Here is a 19,300-nt window from a genome sequence, read left to right as displayed (position 1 = left end):
CACACACACTCACCAATCTTCCACTGCACCCAGAAACTTAGGCACCTCCAACTTCCTGTCTAGCCACACAATCAAAGAAATTTCTCTTCCTAAAGGAATTGCTTCTTGCTGAGCAACCGATCTTATCCATGATAACCATTGCTAGCATGGTGAGGAAAGACTTTCCTGCAGGGGCAATGGCTAGTCTTCCACAAAAATATCTTGTCCATTTCTGTAAATGTGTGTATGTAGAAACAAATCCAGTCTTCACTGACTGAGACCCTCATCACACCTTGTTGTATGTTAAGCCAGACAGCATCAAAGTAAATGATGTGGAACAGTCACTGCTGGGCTGTCTTTGATCATTGGCCAGGAATGACCAAGGGTTAAATAATAACAGTAACAACATTTACAAACAAATCATTTATTTATTGCTTCAACTACATTCCAAAAACTGCAAAAGAAAAATAAGAAGAAAAAGGTCCCTACATCAATTTACTTTCATCCTGCTTCCGTTTTTCTTTACCAATTAGAATCGCAGACTTGAAGAGGTCAAGATAGAGTTCTATGGAAGCTGGAGAGTCATCATTGCCAGGTACAGGATGTGTGATGAGTCGAGGATCTGTGTTAGTGTCGACGATTCCAATTGTAGGAATACACATTTTAGCACTGTCTCGGATGGCTGTGTGTGGCTCAAAGACTGTGCTTAAAGTACTAATAAAAATCACAAGATCTGGCAAACGTGTGGTGGCACCAAACATCACTTTCGAATTCGTAAAGATCCCACCACCCCATTCACGGCAGTTTGCATATTCTCCGCACTCTCTTGCCGTCCGTTCTATTATAGGCATCATCTGGATGTGGCGACTCATGAACAGAATGATGCCTTGCTGGTAAGCTATGTGTGCTGTGAAATTTAAAGCACTCTGGAACAAAGGTAGCGTCTTTTCAAGGTCGATGATGTCAACATCCAGCCGGTTTCCATAAATGTATGGAAGCATGTAGGGACTACGGAGTCCCTTTTTGTGACCAAAGTGAACCCGACTGGAGAAAAGCTTTTTAATGGTAACCAGTTTATGGACCCCAAAATAATCCTCTTCTTTTGGAACAGGAAGTTCAATATATCCACCAGTCTCATCTACAAAAAAAGAAAAGAAATGGAATATATAAATATATATGCCTGTGTGTGTGTATGCATATATAAGGGTACATGGCTTAGTGGGTCAGGCATTGTATTCACAAACACAAGATTGCAAGTTCAATTCCTGGATGAGGTGATGCGTTGTGTTCGTGAGCAAAACACTTCGTCTCTGCGATCACTTCAACACCTGAAATAGTGCACCTGTTCAGGCAACATTGGTTTGATGAAGGGAGCAAGCTATTGTACGGCACAAACATTTGATCACTTGAAAAAATACCATTAAGCATTTTACTCGGCATGCTAACGGTTCTATCGGCTCACCACCTTAATAATGATAATAATAACAGAAGTACAGAGAATTAGAATAGGGGCTGGGTGGCATATTCAGTAAAATGAAGAACCAGGGTGGAGATGGGTGGCAGGTGTAATTACTTGCATATCTTAAATGGTTGTATTCCAGTGACTTAGAAACCAGCATGAAAATAAAAGCATAAGAAAAATTAAAGTTACCTGATTTGACAACAGAACTTTGTTCTTCATGAATAGGATTCGTTTGAGAGACTGACGAGGAGAATCTCGTAGGAAAAGGTAATTTCTGTGATAAGGGGTTCACATTCTTTACACGGCAGCAGTTTTCTGAAAAAAGGAAAAAAGAGAAATATCATCATCATCAACATTCACATCATTATTTAATGTCCATTCCCCATGCTGGATTGGGTTGAATGGTTCAATAGGATCTAATGAGCCAGAGAATAGCATCAAGCTCCAATGTCTGCTTTGGCAGGGTTTCTATGCTTTTACGTGCCACCGGTACGAGGACCAGGGTCCATCGGTTGTCAAGCGATAGTGAGGGAACAAACATATACACCCAGATAACGGGCTTCTTTCAGTTTCCGTCTACCAAATCCACTCTCAAGGCTTTGGTCGACCAGTGGCTATAGTAGAAGACACTTGCCCAAGGATCCATGCAGTGGGATTGAACCCGGAACCATGTGGTTGGGAAGCAAGCTTCTTACCACACAGCCACTCCTGCGCCTTGTTTTTATATTTGTTTGTCCCCCCGCCACCGCTTGACAACTAGTGTTGGTGTGTTTACGTTCTCGTAACTTAGCGTTTAGGCAAAAAAAACCGATAGAATATGTACCAGATTTAACAAAAATAAGTACTGGGGTCGATTAGTTCAACTAGGGGTTCTACAACATGGTGCCCCAGCATGGCCGCAGTCTAATGCCCGAAATAAAAGATACATACATGCTTATAGAATATATATTTATACATAAATATGCATGCATATATATGTGTGTGGGTGTATATTTTATATATACGTGTGTGTGTGTGTGTGCGTAAATATAGATTATGCATATACTATATATATATACATATATATATTTATACACGCATGCAAGTATATGTATGTATATATACATATAAATATATGTGTGTGTGTGTGTAGATGTCAATACATTTATGCATACAGATGCATGTACACATGTAAAGGAAATGTGTTATTCCCACCACAAATTCCCTGTGTTTCTGTGTATCAGGGACTTCGAACGACGACTCCTAATGTGTCCTTCGGTGTCTTAAGACGGTAAAATATGATTTGAGGATGATTCAATCCTTTGGTCTACCTTTCTTTCTTTGCAGGCATAGTTTCTCAAGAACTACATCTCTTGCTTTTTCTTCATTTAAAACGGCAGAGTATGACTGTTATTTCTAACAAGGCGAGTTACCGCATAGAGGATGGATCTTCCTCGTTGATTCAACCAGAGTGCAGAAATCGATACGATTATTGGATATAAAATTATTTGCTTCATTTAAAAATACAGAAGTGATGTGAGAAGGCTGAGAGAATGTAGTAGAATGAGGAAAACCCCTTGGTAAAATCATCAGTTTTGTTAATTAAATCAAAATAAATGTGTGACCTTTTCGATGGATTCTAAGAAATTATAAACATTTGAACACGCATAGTACACAATAGTTTAAATGACAAAAAAATAATAGAGAACAGTGTATTATGGTTACATCTGCAGTGTGCATTAAGAACAGAAGAAAGAGAAGGAAAATGATTAATTTACGTGTTAAGGTAGCAGAAATATAATGAAATGCCTGTTTGGGATAAATAACTTTGGTAAAAAGCGAAGACATATTTCCTTTCGTCAACACATGCCTCCTAGGGTTAGAGCTAGTTACTTCCCTTGGTACAAGCTCTTTCATTTAAACCGCGAGATGTCACTACATGTGCTACGGTTCAATGAGGGTCGGCCTCCACCTTCGACCCTGCTAGAAATAGTAGCTAATTTTCCTTCATATTATATTCCAACGGTCCTCAAGCTTCTTTGCACCACGGACCGGTGTAATTTTCCCAGGGACAGGAGGGGAAATAATGCACATAACTAAAAAGGGCAAAATATATAATTTAATTATTACATATATATATAAAGAATGAATGGAGAATTATACATCTTCAAAATTTGTTTATTACAGTATTATTCGCATTAAATTCCAATCCGATACGTGTTTCTGCTGGATAAGTGTCTTAATCTCCTTTTATGTAGCATTTAAGCACAGGTGGGACAGTTTGGTAAGTAGTTTGCTTCCCAACCACATGGTTGCAGGTTCAGTCCCACTGCGAGGCATCTCGGCCAAGTGCCTTTTCAGCTATAGCAAGGCCTTGTGAGTGGATTTCATTCGACTAAAAAAAATCTTCGAGGCTGTGCTCCAGCATGGCCGTAGTCTACTGATCGAAACAAGTAAAAGATGAAAAAAAAATTATTATTAGGAATTGTATAAAACCAAAAATATTTTGTGTTGTAGAAGTATTGCAGGTGAATTTTAACAACGAAATCTTGTATGGACTCCGGTTGAGGAACCCCTCACTCCAGAAAATGCAGAAATCCGGAACAATTTCCATAATTAATCCGGTAATGTATTCCAGAGTAAAAAAAAAAAAATCAACGAAGAGTTATCGCACTTGGGTATATAAAGCACGACCATTTGCCGGTAGATGTCGTGACGTGACACCCATCGTTCCTGTTGACACATCATGGAGACCTTCTACAACCTTCCTTTCACAGTCCTTGTTTGTCCGAATATTAAGTTGAAGAAACCGGCATGGCTCAGACAACCTTCAGCAATGTTTATGTTCACTTTAGTTTTACTATCATATTTCATGGTAACCGGAGGTAAGTGTAATTACTCTCTACACATATGTAATATGGTTTGTTTCATGTCTGACCAGCTTCCTTCTGTGTCTCGTTCGCCTCAAAGACTCAGATAAATCTTGAATTCTATTATTTATTTTTATTTTATCTTATGTTACGTTAAAGGGTTCCACCTCACGTTGCAACGGTTTAAAATATTAGCTTCACACAAATAAATAAACTCTATTACATTGTCTGTGTGCATACATACATACATACATATCTATCTGTCTCTCTCTCTATTTATCTACCTATCTATCTAGATAGATAGGTTACACGTTATTATCCATACAAAAGTTGGGGGTAGGGTTACACTTGTCTCGTGTAATCATGCATAGAGCGAGAGCCGCTTATTATTATAGAGGATAATGTTATCAAATTGTTAATGGTATTATAGTAAAGTGGCCCCCAAACACGCTTAAAGATCGTATCATTGCATCCTCTATTTAATATTAGCAGCCTCCGGTTATTGTTATCTAATAGACTCTGTTTGAACCCAACCACGAGTCGCTGCCACCTGTACATGTGTTTATGTAGGACATTTTTGCTCAGATATTTCATTATTTAAAAAAAATATGCTTTTATGAGAAAGTTGTGAGCAAACGAAGTCTACGAAGCACCAATGCATGTGTGTGTTGTTAGGTTTTGTTGCAAGCAAAAATTTCATGAACTCCCCATTAATTAATTGATTCCATAAAACACAATTTTTGTTTTTTAATTATCTGATAATTTTAAAGTCTTGTTCATTTAATGTTTTCTTGACCATGCGCTCGGTCTGCCGCTCTGACTAACCGTGCATGTGTGTCTGTTATTTATATCGACAGTGCCCTCTTTGTAAGAGCCACGTAACCATTCTCAAAGATAGCACGGAAGCCGGAGGAGGAGGAGGAGCGATAGTAAGAGGTGTGTTTCGTTGCTGTTGTTGATTTAGCCTTCGCTCATATGAGGCGTTCCTGTCGTGACTATCTCGTCGTTTTGCAGTATATAAAGTACTATATTTTTCTAAATGTCCTTCCTTTTTTACGCAGCAGTGTCTAAGTTGAGATAATTTCGACCGCTGTTTCTCGCAAATCGAACGAACACATTGAGAATCCACTTGGATAGTTATTGTTTAGCCCCAAGTTAGCCCAGATCGAGCAGAACCCTCACCAAAATCGTTCCAACCATGAGCATCCAGATTTTGCTTTGATCCAAGTATATCTAGATTTTTATACGCTTTTTTTTTTTTTTTTACTGGAAGATTTGGCTGCTATTTCAAACAGAATGGGTGACTTACCTTGAGACCTTTCGTCAGCAATAGTTGTTGGCTTAAAGTCCACTTTGGTCGAAGATACCAATAATCAAATGTTTTCCATCCGTGATCACCCAGTCTGTAGCCCCATCCTCAGACATGTGGTATCGATGACCTCATTATTCAGTTTTATAAGACGGTTGAGTATGATAAAAAGGGAGACGTAATTACGGGACCTGTGGTTTTCCCCCACTTAACTCCTTTCGGCATACCTACACAAGTGTACCCCACCGATTTTTGTTCCCTCATACTTCTAGAAAATCGGATCTGTTTGTAAACGAAATATTCTATAAATACGCTTCAGATTGTGTAGACATCGATTATATCGAAAATTATAATTCACGCGAGTCGGTTTTGTTTCTTCATAACTTTCGGAAAAATGAATATTTTTAAATGAAATTCTCTACAGATACTTTTCAGAGTGTGTAAATTACGATTACATCGAAAAATGGTGAGCATGCACACACACACACATATATATATATATATATATATACTCGTGTTTTACTTTTCCGAAACTCCACTCCCAACCTACGGAGAATTTTTTTTTTTTTTTTTTTTTTTCCCACTACAAATTCCGATATAATTGGAATCTGCACCATCTGAAGAGTTATTGTAGAAAATTGCATTAAAAAATATCCATCTTTCTGAAAGTGCTAAAGAAACAAATTCGGTAGGAGAGAGGCACACTTGTGTAGGTATGCCCTCCATTCTCCTGTTATATTAGTAAGCTAAAGTCACCCCTTGTCGCTGCTTTTCTGTCTTATAATAAAGCCACATTCTGCTGTTTCTTATGGAATTAATTTCGCCATGTGGTTTTGGATTCAGTTCCAGTGAATCATGGCACTTTGGACAAATGTTTTCTGCTAGAGCCCCTGGTCGACAAACCTTTAAGGGAGTAGATTTCTTAAACAAAAACCAAAAGAATCTCCTTGTTTGTTGCATGTGTGCAGTTATATCTCTGGCATTAGAAAACGTCTCAACAAATTCTATTCGACCTGTGCTGGCATGGAGACATGGACATTAAATGATGAAGAAGATAACTGTGGCTGGTTTTAGCTGGTTCTGTCATTTCACAGGAATAAGTTCTTATTTATGACTTCCAGCATTTTAGTTTCCTCTATATTCTGTGTTCAAATCCTTGGTGAGATATATTGTCTTTAACCCTATTAGGGCCATATCCACCCCCACATACTCTACTAGTTTCATGTTCAAACTAGCCATATCTAGCATCTCATACCTACCTTCAATGTCATTCTAAATTTTGCATGCAAGCTTATAATTATCATTATTATTTGGCTGTTAGTGTGCTGAATAAAACACTGTGGTGTTTAATCATGGCTCTTTTCATTCTGAATTCAAATCCTGCCAAGATCACCTTTAATAGCTAAAAGCCTTGTGAGTGGATTTGGTAGATGGAAACTGAAAGAAGCCTCTGTGTATTTGTCTTAAAATAGCATGATTGTTGTAAATGAGTTTCATTCAAGCAGTGTCGTTCATTTTCAATGTCCTGAGAGAACGTGTATGGTCATGGAGCGTAAGGCATCCAGCTGTAGAATATGTCTCAACAAAAAATTCTATCCGACCCATGCAAGCATGGAAAAGTAGATGTTAAAATAGTGATGATGTGCATATATGAGAAACAGTTATATATATTGTTAATTTTTTTTTTCCTTGTTATTTTCAGGAATCATTTATGATGTAATTGTGGAACCTCCTAGTATCGGATCAACAACAGATGAAAGAGGAAACACAAAACCAGTAAGGGACCTGTTTTTTTATCCCTACCACAAAACATGCCAATGAGAACTCGCGTTTGCATGGCTCAGGTGATAGAATAAGTACCAGGCTTAACAACAAATAAATACTAGAGTCCGTTCATTCAACTAAAAAAATATTCTTCAAGGTGGTGCCCCAGCATGGCCTCAGTCTAATGACTGAAACAAGTACAAGATGTGTGGGTATGTGTGCAAGTCCACATCCTTATTTGTTAATGTTGAATGAAATGGCTCATCCACATTATAAGAAGCATAGGGCCATGTCCTTGATTTCAGACTATAGGAGACTGATTATTTTCACTTCGTCCTCCAGGTTGCCAGTCTAAAACTGCATCTCCTTAGAGGGTTAAAGCTTTAACACAACTAGAATTTGTTGTGGGTCAGTGGCTGAGTAACACAGAAAACAAAATGTCTATCACTGCACTAAACCACTGACACATGTCCAACACTTGTTTTTTTTTTCTTTCTTTTGCAGGTGGCCTTCATGCCGTATAGAGTAAATGGTCAATATATAATGGAAGGTTTGGCTTCCAGCTTCTTGTTCACCCTCGGAGGTGTAGGTTTTGTCATCCTTGATCAAACCAACAAACCAAGTTTGCCTCGTCTCAACCGAGTCCTTCTGTTTTCCGTGTCATTTCTTACCATTTTAACTTCATTCTTCATGTGTTGGGTGTTTATGAGGATGAAGCTGCCGTAAGTATTTCTTCCTTAATATTGTCACTGATACAATGTGCTTATATTCTTTCTCCTATGTAGACTGTTGACTCACCATTAGCACATAAGTCATAAGGGACAAATATGTGGTGCATTGCTATGCTTGAGAAGAACTAAGGTACCATCTAAAAAACATTGGTGTGGGTTCTGGTGCCATATAAAAAGTACCCAGCACACTCTGTAAAGTAGTTTGTATTAGAAAGAGTATGTACCCAGCTGTAGAGATAAAACCGAAACACTATGAAACCTGGTGTGGTCCCTGGCCTTACCAGTTCCCATCAAGCTGTCCAACCCATGTCAGCATGGAAAAAAAAAATGGACGTTACATGTTGATTGATGATAAACTTCAGACTTCATTGCTCTCTTTTGAGCAAGGCACTTAACTCTTGTTCTAGTTTGCCTCATTGAATAAAAAAGAAAACTAAGCTCCAATCCCACTTTTGCTTCTCTGTTGATTAGAGTCTGCATATTTAACTGCTGTTGTTGTTCTTCTTCTTTAGCTCAACTCAGCTGTGACTGAACAGGCATATAACACTGGAACAGAATTTGTATTTTTTTTTGTCTTTGGTCTGCGAGTGTTATTTCCTATTTGTTTCTGTCTAGAAATCAAAAACGAAATTCTCTTCACACTTCACTTTTGTGACCTGGGCATCAATGTTTTGAAACTGACTTATTTTCCATTATGTTTCGAACAGATTCAGTGCTGAGGTTACTGAAGCAGAAATATCATTATAGCAAATATTCTGTTCACTACCACAGATTTGCTTGTCAGTTGCTTGACCTTAACTCCTTGAGTATGTCTCTTGGTAGCTAACAATATGTGCATCTCTGATCATGAGCAGTGAGGTAACATTATAGCTATGTGTCGAGGGAGATTTTTGGGGTTTGAATAAATATTAAAAAAAGCTGAGTTTGAAGGAAATATTAGGCATTTTTCACACTTTGTAGGATTAAGCAAATAGGAAACAACAGTTGCTACCCAAGGACAAAAATTGTGTTCCACAGTGTAATCAAAGACAGTTTTTGTTTACTTCTATCAGCAGATGTTCACCATTTCTTAATTTATCTTATATAAATCAGTCAAGTTTGTATTTCTCTAATCTTAACTTCAAAATTATATTCTAGTAGCTGTGGCCAGTGCTCCTTAACTGGCTCTCATGCCGGTGGCATGTAAAAAGCACCATCCAAAGATGGCCGATGTCAGTACCCACTGACTGGTTCTTGCGGCGGTGGCACATAGAAAGCACCCACTACGCTCCCAGAGTGGTTGTCCAGCTGTAGAAACCTTGCCGGAGCAGATTGGAGCCTGGTGCAGCTGCTGGCTCTCCAGACAACGGACATTAAATGATGATTCTTCAGGACTAATTTTGTTTCTGTAAAACATACAAAGAAAAGAATTTATTGATGTCTTTTGCTAATTGAAATGTTCTTTCTTTTCCATTTCAGGGGTTACCTTGTGGCTTAGTGAAGATTTAAAGTGAATAAATATCATTTGTATTTGATAAATTTTCTTGTTTATATTTAATCTGAGGAGTAGTAACCTTCATAATCGTTGTAAAGGTCTCCAGGACTAACAGGTAAAAGTTATTATTAAACTATAGGAGTGGCTGTGTGATAAGTACATATGCATATGTATGTTTCCCCCCCCCCCCACCCCACCTAACATTGCTTGACAACCGATGCTGGTCTGTTTATGTCCCCATAACTTATTCTATCGGTCTCTTTTGCCGAACCACTAAGTCCTGGGGGTCAACTTGCACGACTAGAAGGCAGTGCTCCAGCGCGGCCACAGTCAAATGCCTGAAACAAGTAAAGAGTAAATACTTAAAAGTTAAGTTTTAAGTATTTACGACCAGGTAAATTCCACTTGGTACTTAAAGAAAAAGGACACCAAACTAGGCTGCAGAATAGAGACCGTCTAATGCATTCACTTGATCTGCTAAATTTGGAAATATAAGAAAAACAAAATTCGATGGATGGTTAGAATAGCATTTATGTTAAGTCTGTTCACAGCAGGCTGGTTGGCTTTTGTGTCGTATCTGCAATCTGCCAAGTTTGTCAGCTTATCACAAAGACATCTTGTGATGAATCCTGTTAAGTTATCATCAACTGGCTGGCATATAGTTCGGATCTAAGTAATTATAGTCTCCAGAGAACTTGGTGTAATCGTTGTCAACGTAACTTGGATTGCTGTTCAATGGTTTCAGTCGGTGGCTCACTTGATGGACAGGATGTTCAAAAGAACTGAAAGAAAATCAGTGAAATAATCGGTTTTTAAATTCCAATAACTTAACTTAGCAGTTTGGCCAGAGAGACCAATAAAATAAGTACTAGGCTCACGAATTAAGTCCTGCGATCGATATATTTGACTAAAACCCTTCAGGGTGGTGTTCCAGCATGGCCACGGTCAAGTGACAAACAGAATTAAAGAATACACATTAGTTGGTCAAGAGAAAATCTCACAATGCTGACCAATGTGAGTGTGTATTTTTCACTTGTTTGTGGTCATGCTGGAGTACCACCGTGAAGAAATCTAGTCAAACTAATCAACAACAGACATTTGATAATGATAATGAACTTACCTTTCAATACATACTTGACACAAATCAATTGATAAACCCTGCTCCTGGCAATCGATACAATGCCATCGATTTGTAAGAATTCTGCGACAGTTGATACACTAGAAGTAAGAGAAGAATAAAATAAAATTGCTTATTCTGGGGAGGGGAGTCTGTTAGAAGCAGATACAGTCCATGGAGATCCAGGGATGAATGAAGCCTTTATTTACCATATTTTTCTTGAAACACACAATGTCTGCTTCAAATATTTTTGAAATTACAGAAGAATTTACTGGTTGAGAAACGCTGCTCTAATGAATCGACCAACCCAAATGGTAGTAATAATTTAACCCTTTAGCGTTCAAACTGACCAGATCCAGCCCCTCACACCTAATCTACAATGTCATTCCGAAGCTTAATAATCACATCATTGAAATTGCAAAGCTATGAGATAATCCATGATTAATTGAAAACAATGAGAATAAATAGGCATTACACTTGAAAGAGTAATTTGGATGCTAAAGGGTTAAAGGAAGGTTCTGGAGAAAAAAAAAAAACATTTTACTTACCTTCAATGTTTGACATTGTCCTGTGTTGAATCGAGATATTTTCAAGTTCTTCAGTTTCATGAGTTCTTTGTATTCTGCTGTGTCTCTCAATTCCAGAGGGATATCTTCATCCTCATTGTCATCATCGTCGTCGTCATCGTCGTCATCGTCATCGTCATCCTGCAATTAAAAGAAATACAGAGAAAATTATAGTAAAATTTAAGTAATCGTTGTCTTTCGATCAAAGACAATCCAGTTTGTGACCATCCAGTTTTATTCCTATGTAAGCGTAAGGAAGAGAATCCAGCTGGGTAGAGAACCTGAACCACCCAAGCTCTTCGGCCTTCTGTGATGTGATCTTTGCAGTGGGGGGTCACGCATTGTCCTGATGAAACATCACTCCTTTTCAACTCACTAAAGCGGCTCTTTTTTTAATTCAAAGCTTGGTTCAAACACTAATTGCTGACAGTAGACTTGAGCACTGACTGTTGCTGGATGCCCTTCCTAACACCAACCACTTTACAGAGTGCTCCACTGGATGCTTTTTACATGCCACCAGCACCCACACCAATGCTTTTTTTTTTTTCCTGTAAACACCTTGGTTTTTAGGATCTCAATATACATACGTATACATACACACAGCATAAATACATTTATGAATATACACAAGACAGAACGATACTCACTGTGAAGTCCTTACTGTGCTCAGCTTGGAGTGCATCAGTTGTCAATGAATTACAGCCATCGATGCTGCGGCTGCTCTCATCATCATTGTCAGACATGTAGACCGGAAGCTCATGTGCTTGGAGAAACGTTGACTGGTGGTAGAAGCGATTGTAGCGTTGGTGCCGATGTCCAGTCTGAAAGAAAGCGAAAGAATTTTATTTGCCTTTAAATCATCCTCATTTTAACATCCAACTCTTTTATTCTGGATTGGTTCAATTGGAACTCGAGTCAGATTTTATACAGCCCGATGGATGCCACAGAATGTGACAAGACTGGCCCTTTCAAATACGGGTACCACTCATTTTTGCCAGTAGGGTGGACTAGAGCAACAGGAAATAAAGTGCCTTGCTCAAGCACACAATGCGCTGCCAACAATTGAACTCACTTGTGACTGTCAGCCAAACACACCTAAGCACTAAGCCACATGCCTTCACTACATGTGCACACTCACACCCAAACATGTAGCTATATAACGGGTTTTTGAGTTCAAAACCAACTGGCAAGATATTGGCCATCCTGGAACTATGGTAGAAGATACTTGCCCAAGATGCCAGGCAACAGGACTCAACTAGAAAACCATTTGGTTAAGAAGCAAACTTTTCACTATGCAGCCATGCCTGATAGAACAAAGAGCCAGAGGAAACTAAGCAAAAGTAAGGGTTACCATTTCGTGTCGAATCATAAGGGCCAGTTTGCAAGGTGTACGAATTCTTCACCCGGACGTGACACTGATCCCTTGCAGGATTACCCATTTTGGCTAGCAGAGAACAATATGAAATGAAGTGTTTTGCTGAAGAACACAACATGTTGCCCGGTCCAGGAATCGAAACCACAATCTTACAATCACGGGTCCAACACCCTAACCACTAAGCCATGCACCTCCAGAGTAGGGGAGGAAAACATAAATGTAATAGAAGACAAATTCTTCAAGCTGAAGTCAACACAAGACTGCAGTGGACGGCATTCCATACTTACCTTTCGTGTGTAAGATGTCAGGTTTGGTGTTCGGCCAGGCACTGGCAGACCAGCTTTGGCTAACTTGATGAAATATTTCTGTACACGGCTGGCAACCTACAGCAAAAAAATAATAAGTCAATATAGTCTTGTAAAATAGTCACAAAAAGGTGAGATGGTCCTGCTCAACCAGGACTGACCTAGGGTTACACTACAACGCCACTACTACCACCATTAACTCTGGAATCATTGAAAGTTTATGGATATCTTTCATCATTTAACTGTTTCAGTAATTGGACAGCGAGATTGAACCCAGCAGCATGTAGTTGGGAAACAAACTTCTTACCACACAGCCACATCTGTGCCTAATTAATAACAAAAATGATTTCGAACAGACACAGGCTCACAGATTTGGGGAATAGGTTTAATCAATTATCCCGACCTCAATATTTGACTGGTATTTTAATTTATCGACCATTCATTTCTTTTCTTTTTGTAATTTTTCACAAAAATAAAAAAAAATGTCATTGAGGATTTTTCCTTTTTCTTTTATTTCCATGCCTTGCAAAAAGAAAAAAAAAAAAAGGAAAGCTTCCAAATCCTATCTTCTGATTGGATAAAAAATAACCAAATTTTAAACCTCTGTAACATTTTACTAATATATTTCTGGAACAAGCAAATAACAATGCAGTATGAAAAATTACATCAATATACCAAATTTTAAAATTTTCACTTAATTTTAAAATTTCACAACGAGAGAGCCAAACAGAAAGGAATTTTGTCTGAAGCTTTTGCTATTCCCAAATTCAAAAATTAATACATACTTGTTGCGTTGTCCTGTTGCCCAAAGCAGCAGCAATTTTCTGCCAGCGCCGAGACTCGATTTCTTCAGGAGGGTGCTTTACCAAAAGTTCTTCTAACCTTGGAAAATAGAGAATAAATTCCAATTAAAACTTCATCATTACACAACTTCAAAACTGTATAAGATTGTTGTTGTTTCTTCTTCTTTTACTTGTTTCAGACGTTGGACTGCTGCCATGCTGGAGCACAATCCTGAAGGGTTTTAGTCCAATAAATTCAACCCAGTACTTGTTTTTCCTTGTAAACTTGTTCTATCACTCTTTTGGCTGAACTGCTAATTTATGGAGATGTAAACAAACCAACATCGGTTAAGTGGCAGTGGGGAAAACACAGACACAAAGACACACATAAATATATGCATGCCTACATATATATATATACATGCATAAACCATATATACAAATGACAGTTTCCTTCCCAACCACATGGTTCCGGGTTCAGTCGCACCTTGGGCCAACCAAAGCCTTGTGAGTGGATTTGGTAGACGGAAACTGAAATAAACAGCCTGTTGTGTGTGTGTGCCTTAGACCACTGCTTGACAGCTGGTGTTGGTGTGTTTACATCCTCGTAACCTAGCAGTTGAGTACAATAGTATAAGTATGAGGCTTAAAAAAATGAGTCCTGAAGCCAATTTGTTTGACTACAATCCTTCACGGTAGTGCTACAGCATGGCCACAGCCAAATGACTGAAAGAAGTTAAAAAGAAAAAAAAAAGGTTTAACTAAAAGTTAGGTCATCATCATCATCATCATCATTTAACATCCTCCAGGGGTTGGATGGTTTGATAGGAGTTGGCCAGGCATACAAAATAAGCTGGAATGGTCACGGCTGAGTCCCTTTCAACATTGATCTTCTTCAACAAACCTGACTTGCAGTTTAAACAACAACAAACACATGCAATGCTATTTACCTTTTCTGTTCATCTACGCTCCAGAGTTGGTTGAAGCTGACAGGTTTATTTTCATCTTTTAATCTCCCACGTACAACAGTTTGTGACTTTGGACAATCGGTTCTAAACATATTATCTGTATCACCATCATCTGCAATAATAATAATAATGATTTCAAATTTTGGCAGTTTCGGGGTAGGGAGCTAATTGATTACATCAATCCCAGTGTTCAATTGGTTCTTATTATATTGACCCCCAAAAGGATTAAAGGCAAAACCGACCTCAGTGGAGTTTGAACTCAGAGTATAAAGATAGATGAAAGGCCACAAAGCATTCTTCCGCTCGCTGCCATAATGATAATTCTTTCTACTAGAGGCACAAGGCCTGAAATTTGGGGGGAGGGGACGAGTCGATTACATCGACCCAATGTTTTACTGGTACTTTAATTTATCGACCCCAAAGGGATGAAAGGCAAAGTCAACCACAGTGGAATTTGAACTCAGAACATAGCGACAGGCAAAATACCACTAAGCAACAACTCTGCCAGCAGAATTTGAACTCAGAATGCAAGGATAGATGAAATGCCAAGGCCTGAAATTTAGCAGCAGTCAGGGAGTGGTCGATTACAATGACCTCCCCCACCGGTGTTCAAATGGTACTTATTTCATCCCCAAAAAACACAAATGTCTTTCCTGGTAGTTGTACTTCACTTGCTCAATAATTCACGACGTTGGTGTCGTGACTCCTAGCAGTGCAAAAAAAACACTGACCCACACATGTGCAGGAAGCAAGCTTCTTACTACACAGCCCTGTCAGTACCTATAGCTACATAGAGAGAAATTATTACTTACCCATATAACTACTGCCTTGTAGACAACCGATGCTTGGACCTGGTCTCTTCTTGCGGGTCATGTGTCTTGAAGTACAATAGGCAGCTATATCTTTTTTGGAAGTGTAAGCCTCCCAGTTTATCACAGGGATTTCAGCGACCGTTTGCCGCTTTGGGAAGTTCAAGTCTTCACCACGCTGCAGCTGTTCAACAAATGCAATCGGATCCTTAAGAGCTGATTCTTGGCACTTATAAAGTTGGTCAATGTCCTGAATGGCCTTTATCCGCTGCGATTCGAGCCGGCAGAGCGTTTTGAGAAGGTTGCAGTAATCAGGGTTACACCTGAGGGCAGTATGGTCAGATTCAAAGTAGTAAGGGCTGTCTTTTTCATCGATTTCACAAGAAGTGGGATTGTTTTGAGGGAGACAAGGAGAATTTTCAACCTGGGTTTCCATTGCTGCTCTCACAGTATAAAACCTTCAGAAAATCATAGAGAATTGGTTGCTATTTCTAGCAGGTTGAGCAATCATGTGGAGAATACCTTGTTTAAAAATAAAAATTAAATATACTTTTGTAAATATTCTTTAAAAAATTTTGATTTTTACTAAATAGAAAATAACATTTTGTTGTTATCCCCACTTTCTTTCTTCAGACATACTGCAACTCAGGATAACATCATCCAAGCAAACCTATTTTGTTAAGATGTGAGTGGACGGTCTGAAGATGATTAAGCTGCTCTTTCTAGCAAGTTGAGCGAACCACATTTGCTGTCCGTCATTAAAAGGACAACAAACTGAGGAATATTTTCTACAGCCAGATACTCTTTCTGTTACTTACCTGCACTTGTTTCCAAGCACTGGAATAATTTTCCATGGCTTGGTATGTATTCAAGGAAGATTGAAAACAAACGACATTGCCTATGACGTGAATTTCGGCTGCAGCGGGGAATAAAAATTTAAATTAAAAGAATTCTATTTAATTATATGAGATAGAGTTTGTAAAAGACAAATTCGAAATTTTTTTTTCCTAAAAATAGCAAAAATTTACCAAAAAAAACAACTTACGACCTACTAAATGGTTTACTTTGATAGAGTTCAAGTCGAAGAACACCATTTCACAGGTCGTAACTTTATATATAAAAAGAGAAAGACTAAGGAAACAGGTGCTATTATGTATCGGTGGAAATTATTCGGTAAATTTAATGAGTTTAAGTAAATTTGTAGGAAATGGGGAGAAAAGGAATTTTGACGTCTTAGAACGAAGCCATTGGAAGAACCAAGAAGAAAAATGTATATCTAGATAAATAACGAAAATTATTTCTAACCTGGCTTTCAACCATCTCTGTTCTTTGTCTTCTTTTACGCTGGCACTCTAAACAACCATATAAAGATGTGTTTTAACTAAATTAAGTCGTCATTTATCAGCAACACATGAGGTTGAAAATCAAGCCATGGGCGCAGACATGTTTTAGATTGAAAGATACAGCGCACTCAAGTATTATAAGGGGAAGTAATTCATTTAAAAACTTGGAATTCAGACGTACAGATGGAACGAAACTAGTTTTTGTAGCTAAACCATTTATACCAGTATTTCACAACCGTTTTTTGTTTTTTGTTTTTTTTACATATGGATTCCTTTGATTCCTATTTTACTCGAATTGACCCTACGAGCAAATCGATGTTTAAAAAAATCATATTACATTTTCATATTCCATCTCAATCACAGATCTTTTAATTATTTTTTTCTAACTAAATAATTTGAAACTTCGAATATTGGTAGAATTTCTCACGTAGAACACAGTTTACTCTGAACGTTTTGAACAAAATTCCGTATTTTAGAAGTTATTTCGTGTTAAAATTGTCGTATTTGGGTAATTTCAACCAATCAATAATGTGTATTCGGTTGATAAAAGCTACTGGGATTAGCTTCGCGTGAGAGGCGGAGTCAGTGAATGCTTAGTTGATGAGTTCAGAATGGCACCGAAATACGTCCTAAGTCTTCAGTAAATGCCAGAAAAATAAAAGAGATACTTCGCTGATGAACCCGGAATAACACTGAAATATCCGAAGTTGTTGACCATATTTGCCCGAAAATTAAAAGTGATAATCTTAAATTTCGCTGATGAGCTCAGAATAACACTAAACTATGAACGAAATTGTTATCCATAATTATCAGAAGAAAAAAAAAGTAATGATATTAGTCAAGTTTTATTTATAGATGTTATTGTAATGTTCTTTGTATTTAAAATATTTCAATACTTAGAATAATTGAGACGTGTAAAGGTGGCGGAGACGTGTGTGTGTGGTAAGAGTGTATGTAAGAGACAGCGAAAGAAAAAGAGATAGAGGGGAGACAGAGAGAGGTACTGTGTGTATATGTGAAAGTGTGTGAGAGCATGTTCGTTTGTTTTCCAGTTTGTGTGTTAGTGTGTGTATGTGTGGTTTGGATGTCGATAAGACAATGAGAAATAGAGAGAGGGGGGAGGGAGTTAGAAAAGGAAAGAGACAGACAGACTGTGTACGTGTATGTATGTGTGTGAAAGTGTGCGGACGTGTGTGCGTGTATGTATTCTCGTTTTCCAGTGTATGGTGTGTGTGTGTGTGTAGGTATGTTTGTTTTCCATTCTCTGTGTGTGTGTAGGTATGATTGTTTTCCATTCTGTGTGTGTGTGTGAGTGCAAGCGCGAGCGCGCTTACTATTACCAGGATCTCGTGTTCCAACTTGAAATGCGCTGCTCCGTCAAAGTTTTAAGTTGTTTTTTTTTAAATGAGGTCATCGCGACCTCCACCACCACCACCACCACTGTAATCATTGCTGTCGTCGTCAAGAAACCGAGCTTCCTATTGCTTTATCTGTTAGTCTGCGTGGAAAATTGAACGAACAAGAGAAAAAAGACAATCTACGTCTGAAACTTCGTTGCGCGATCACACCTCAACACGAACCACAAAAACAACGTGACACAACCTTGATTTTTTAATGGTCTCATTTCATTTGCTGGCGTCATCATCATCATCATCATCATCATCAACGTTATCGTCGTCATTATCGTTATCTTCATCGTTATTGTCACCGCAGTCGCTTTCGTCATCATCGTCATCGTCGTCGTTGCCATCATCATCATCATTGTCGTCGTCAACCCTGCTGAGTCACCAAGATGGACTAAATCTTGTTCAAAATAAGCGTGACTTACACTGCGCCACATTGTATCACACAGCACCGCCCCATGTTATATAATGGTACACCACGTTATACTACATACCTTGGTGAACGACCTTGATAGAGAGAGAGAGAGAGAGAGTGTGCTAGAGAGAGAGAGAAAGAGAGAGAGTGTGAGTGAGAGATTGTGTGTGTGATTCTTGTCCAACCACCCCACCCCCACTGCAGGACAACCCAACTGGGATTGGTATGCTTACCTGGCTGTGTGATAAGAAGCTAGACAGATAAGGCGGCGAACTGGCAGAAACGTTAGCACGCCGGGCGAAATGCTTAGCGGTATTTCGTCTGCCGTTACGTTCTGAGTTCAAATTCCGCCGAGGTCGACTTTGCCTTTCATCCTTTCGGGGTCGATAAATTAAGTACCAGTTACGCACTGGGGTCGACGTAATCGGCTAAATCCCTTTGTCTGTCTTTGTTTGTCCACTCTATGTTTAGCCCTTTGTGGGCAATAAGGAAATAAGAAGCTAGACAGATCAAAGGTAAGGCGGGAACGATCCAGAAAAGGTAAATCCCTGCAGCAGGAAGGTAGGCCACATAAACCATTGTCTGCCGTGTATTTTAATGGAAGGAGGGACACAACCCTCATAAGTGAACAAATGGGGAAAACAGTTCG

The 19,300-nt window shown here is 38.7% G+C and overlaps 3 protein-coding genes across 6 annotated transcripts in view; 1 reads left to right on the top strand and 2 right to left on the bottom strand.

Moving 5' to 3' along the window:
* Positions 1 to 387: 387 nt before the first annotated feature.
* Positions 388 to 3,378, bottom strand: LOC106870327 (small ribosomal subunit protein uS2m). The gene is made up of 3 exons (XM_014916352.3): positions 3,199 to 3,378; positions 1,631 to 1,756; positions 388 to 1,117 (listed from the first exon to the last, which is right to left on the bottom strand). The coding sequence occupies exons 1-3, from the start codon at positions 3,335 to 3,337 to the stop codon at positions 465 to 467; spliced, it is 918 nt and encodes a 305-aa protein (XP_014771838.2). The 5' UTR covers positions 3,338 to 3,378; the 3' UTR covers positions 388 to 464.
* A 711-nt stretch (positions 3,379 to 4,089) lies between these two features.
* Positions 4,090 to 9,612, top strand: LOC106870328 (oligosaccharyltransferase complex subunit ostc). Its single transcript, XM_014916353.3, has 4 exons — positions 4,090 to 4,305; positions 7,302 to 7,375; positions 7,868 to 8,085; positions 9,553 to 9,612. Exons 1-4 carry the CDS (start codon positions 4,167 to 4,169, stop codon positions 9,569 to 9,571), a joined length of 450 nt encoding a protein of 149 aa, XP_014771839.1. The 5' UTR covers positions 4,090 to 4,166; the 3' UTR covers positions 9,572 to 9,612.
* Positions 9,613 to 10,081: 469 nt separating this feature from the next.
* LOC106870322 (ZZ-type zinc finger-containing protein 3) overlaps positions 10,082 to 19,300 on the bottom strand; it is a 41,344-nt gene continuing 32,125 nt past the window's right edge. For 2 of the 4 annotated variants that reach the window (XM_014916345.3, XM_052975837.2), the window contains 8 exons: positions 15,494 to 16,012; positions 14,664 to 14,793; positions 13,717 to 13,813; positions 12,914 to 13,009; positions 11,899 to 12,072; positions 11,234 to 11,392; positions 10,689 to 10,786; positions 10,082 to 10,350 (listed from right to left, as the gene is read on the bottom strand). In XM_014916345.3, coding sequence (XP_014771831.2) covers positions 10,212 to 10,350; positions 10,689 to 10,786; positions 11,234 to 11,392; positions 11,899 to 12,072; positions 12,914 to 13,009; positions 13,717 to 13,813; positions 14,664 to 14,793; positions 15,494 to 15,926 — 1,326 coding nt within the window. In that variant the 5' untranslated portion in view covers positions 15,927 to 16,012 and the 3' untranslated portion in view covers positions 10,082 to 10,211. Of the gene's footprint in view, positions 10,351 to 10,688; positions 10,787 to 11,233; positions 11,393 to 11,898; positions 12,073 to 12,913; positions 13,010 to 13,716; positions 13,814 to 14,663; positions 14,794 to 15,493; positions 16,013 to 16,795; positions 16,964 to 18,173; positions 18,417 to 19,300 lie in introns of those variants that run through there. The other 2 variants (XM_089339631.1, XM_014916344.3) reach the window with 2 other exon arrangements.

The sequence above is a fragment of the Octopus bimaculoides genome, chromosome 22 (genome assembly GCF_046866305.1).
Source record: "Octopus bimaculoides isolate indiv1 chromosome 22, ASM4686630v1, whole genome shotgun sequence".
Classification (NCBI taxonomy): domain Eukaryota; kingdom Metazoa; phylum Mollusca; class Cephalopoda; order Octopoda; family Octopodidae; genus Octopus; species Octopus bimaculoides.
This window is presented reverse-complemented; position numbering and strand designations above follow the sequence as displayed.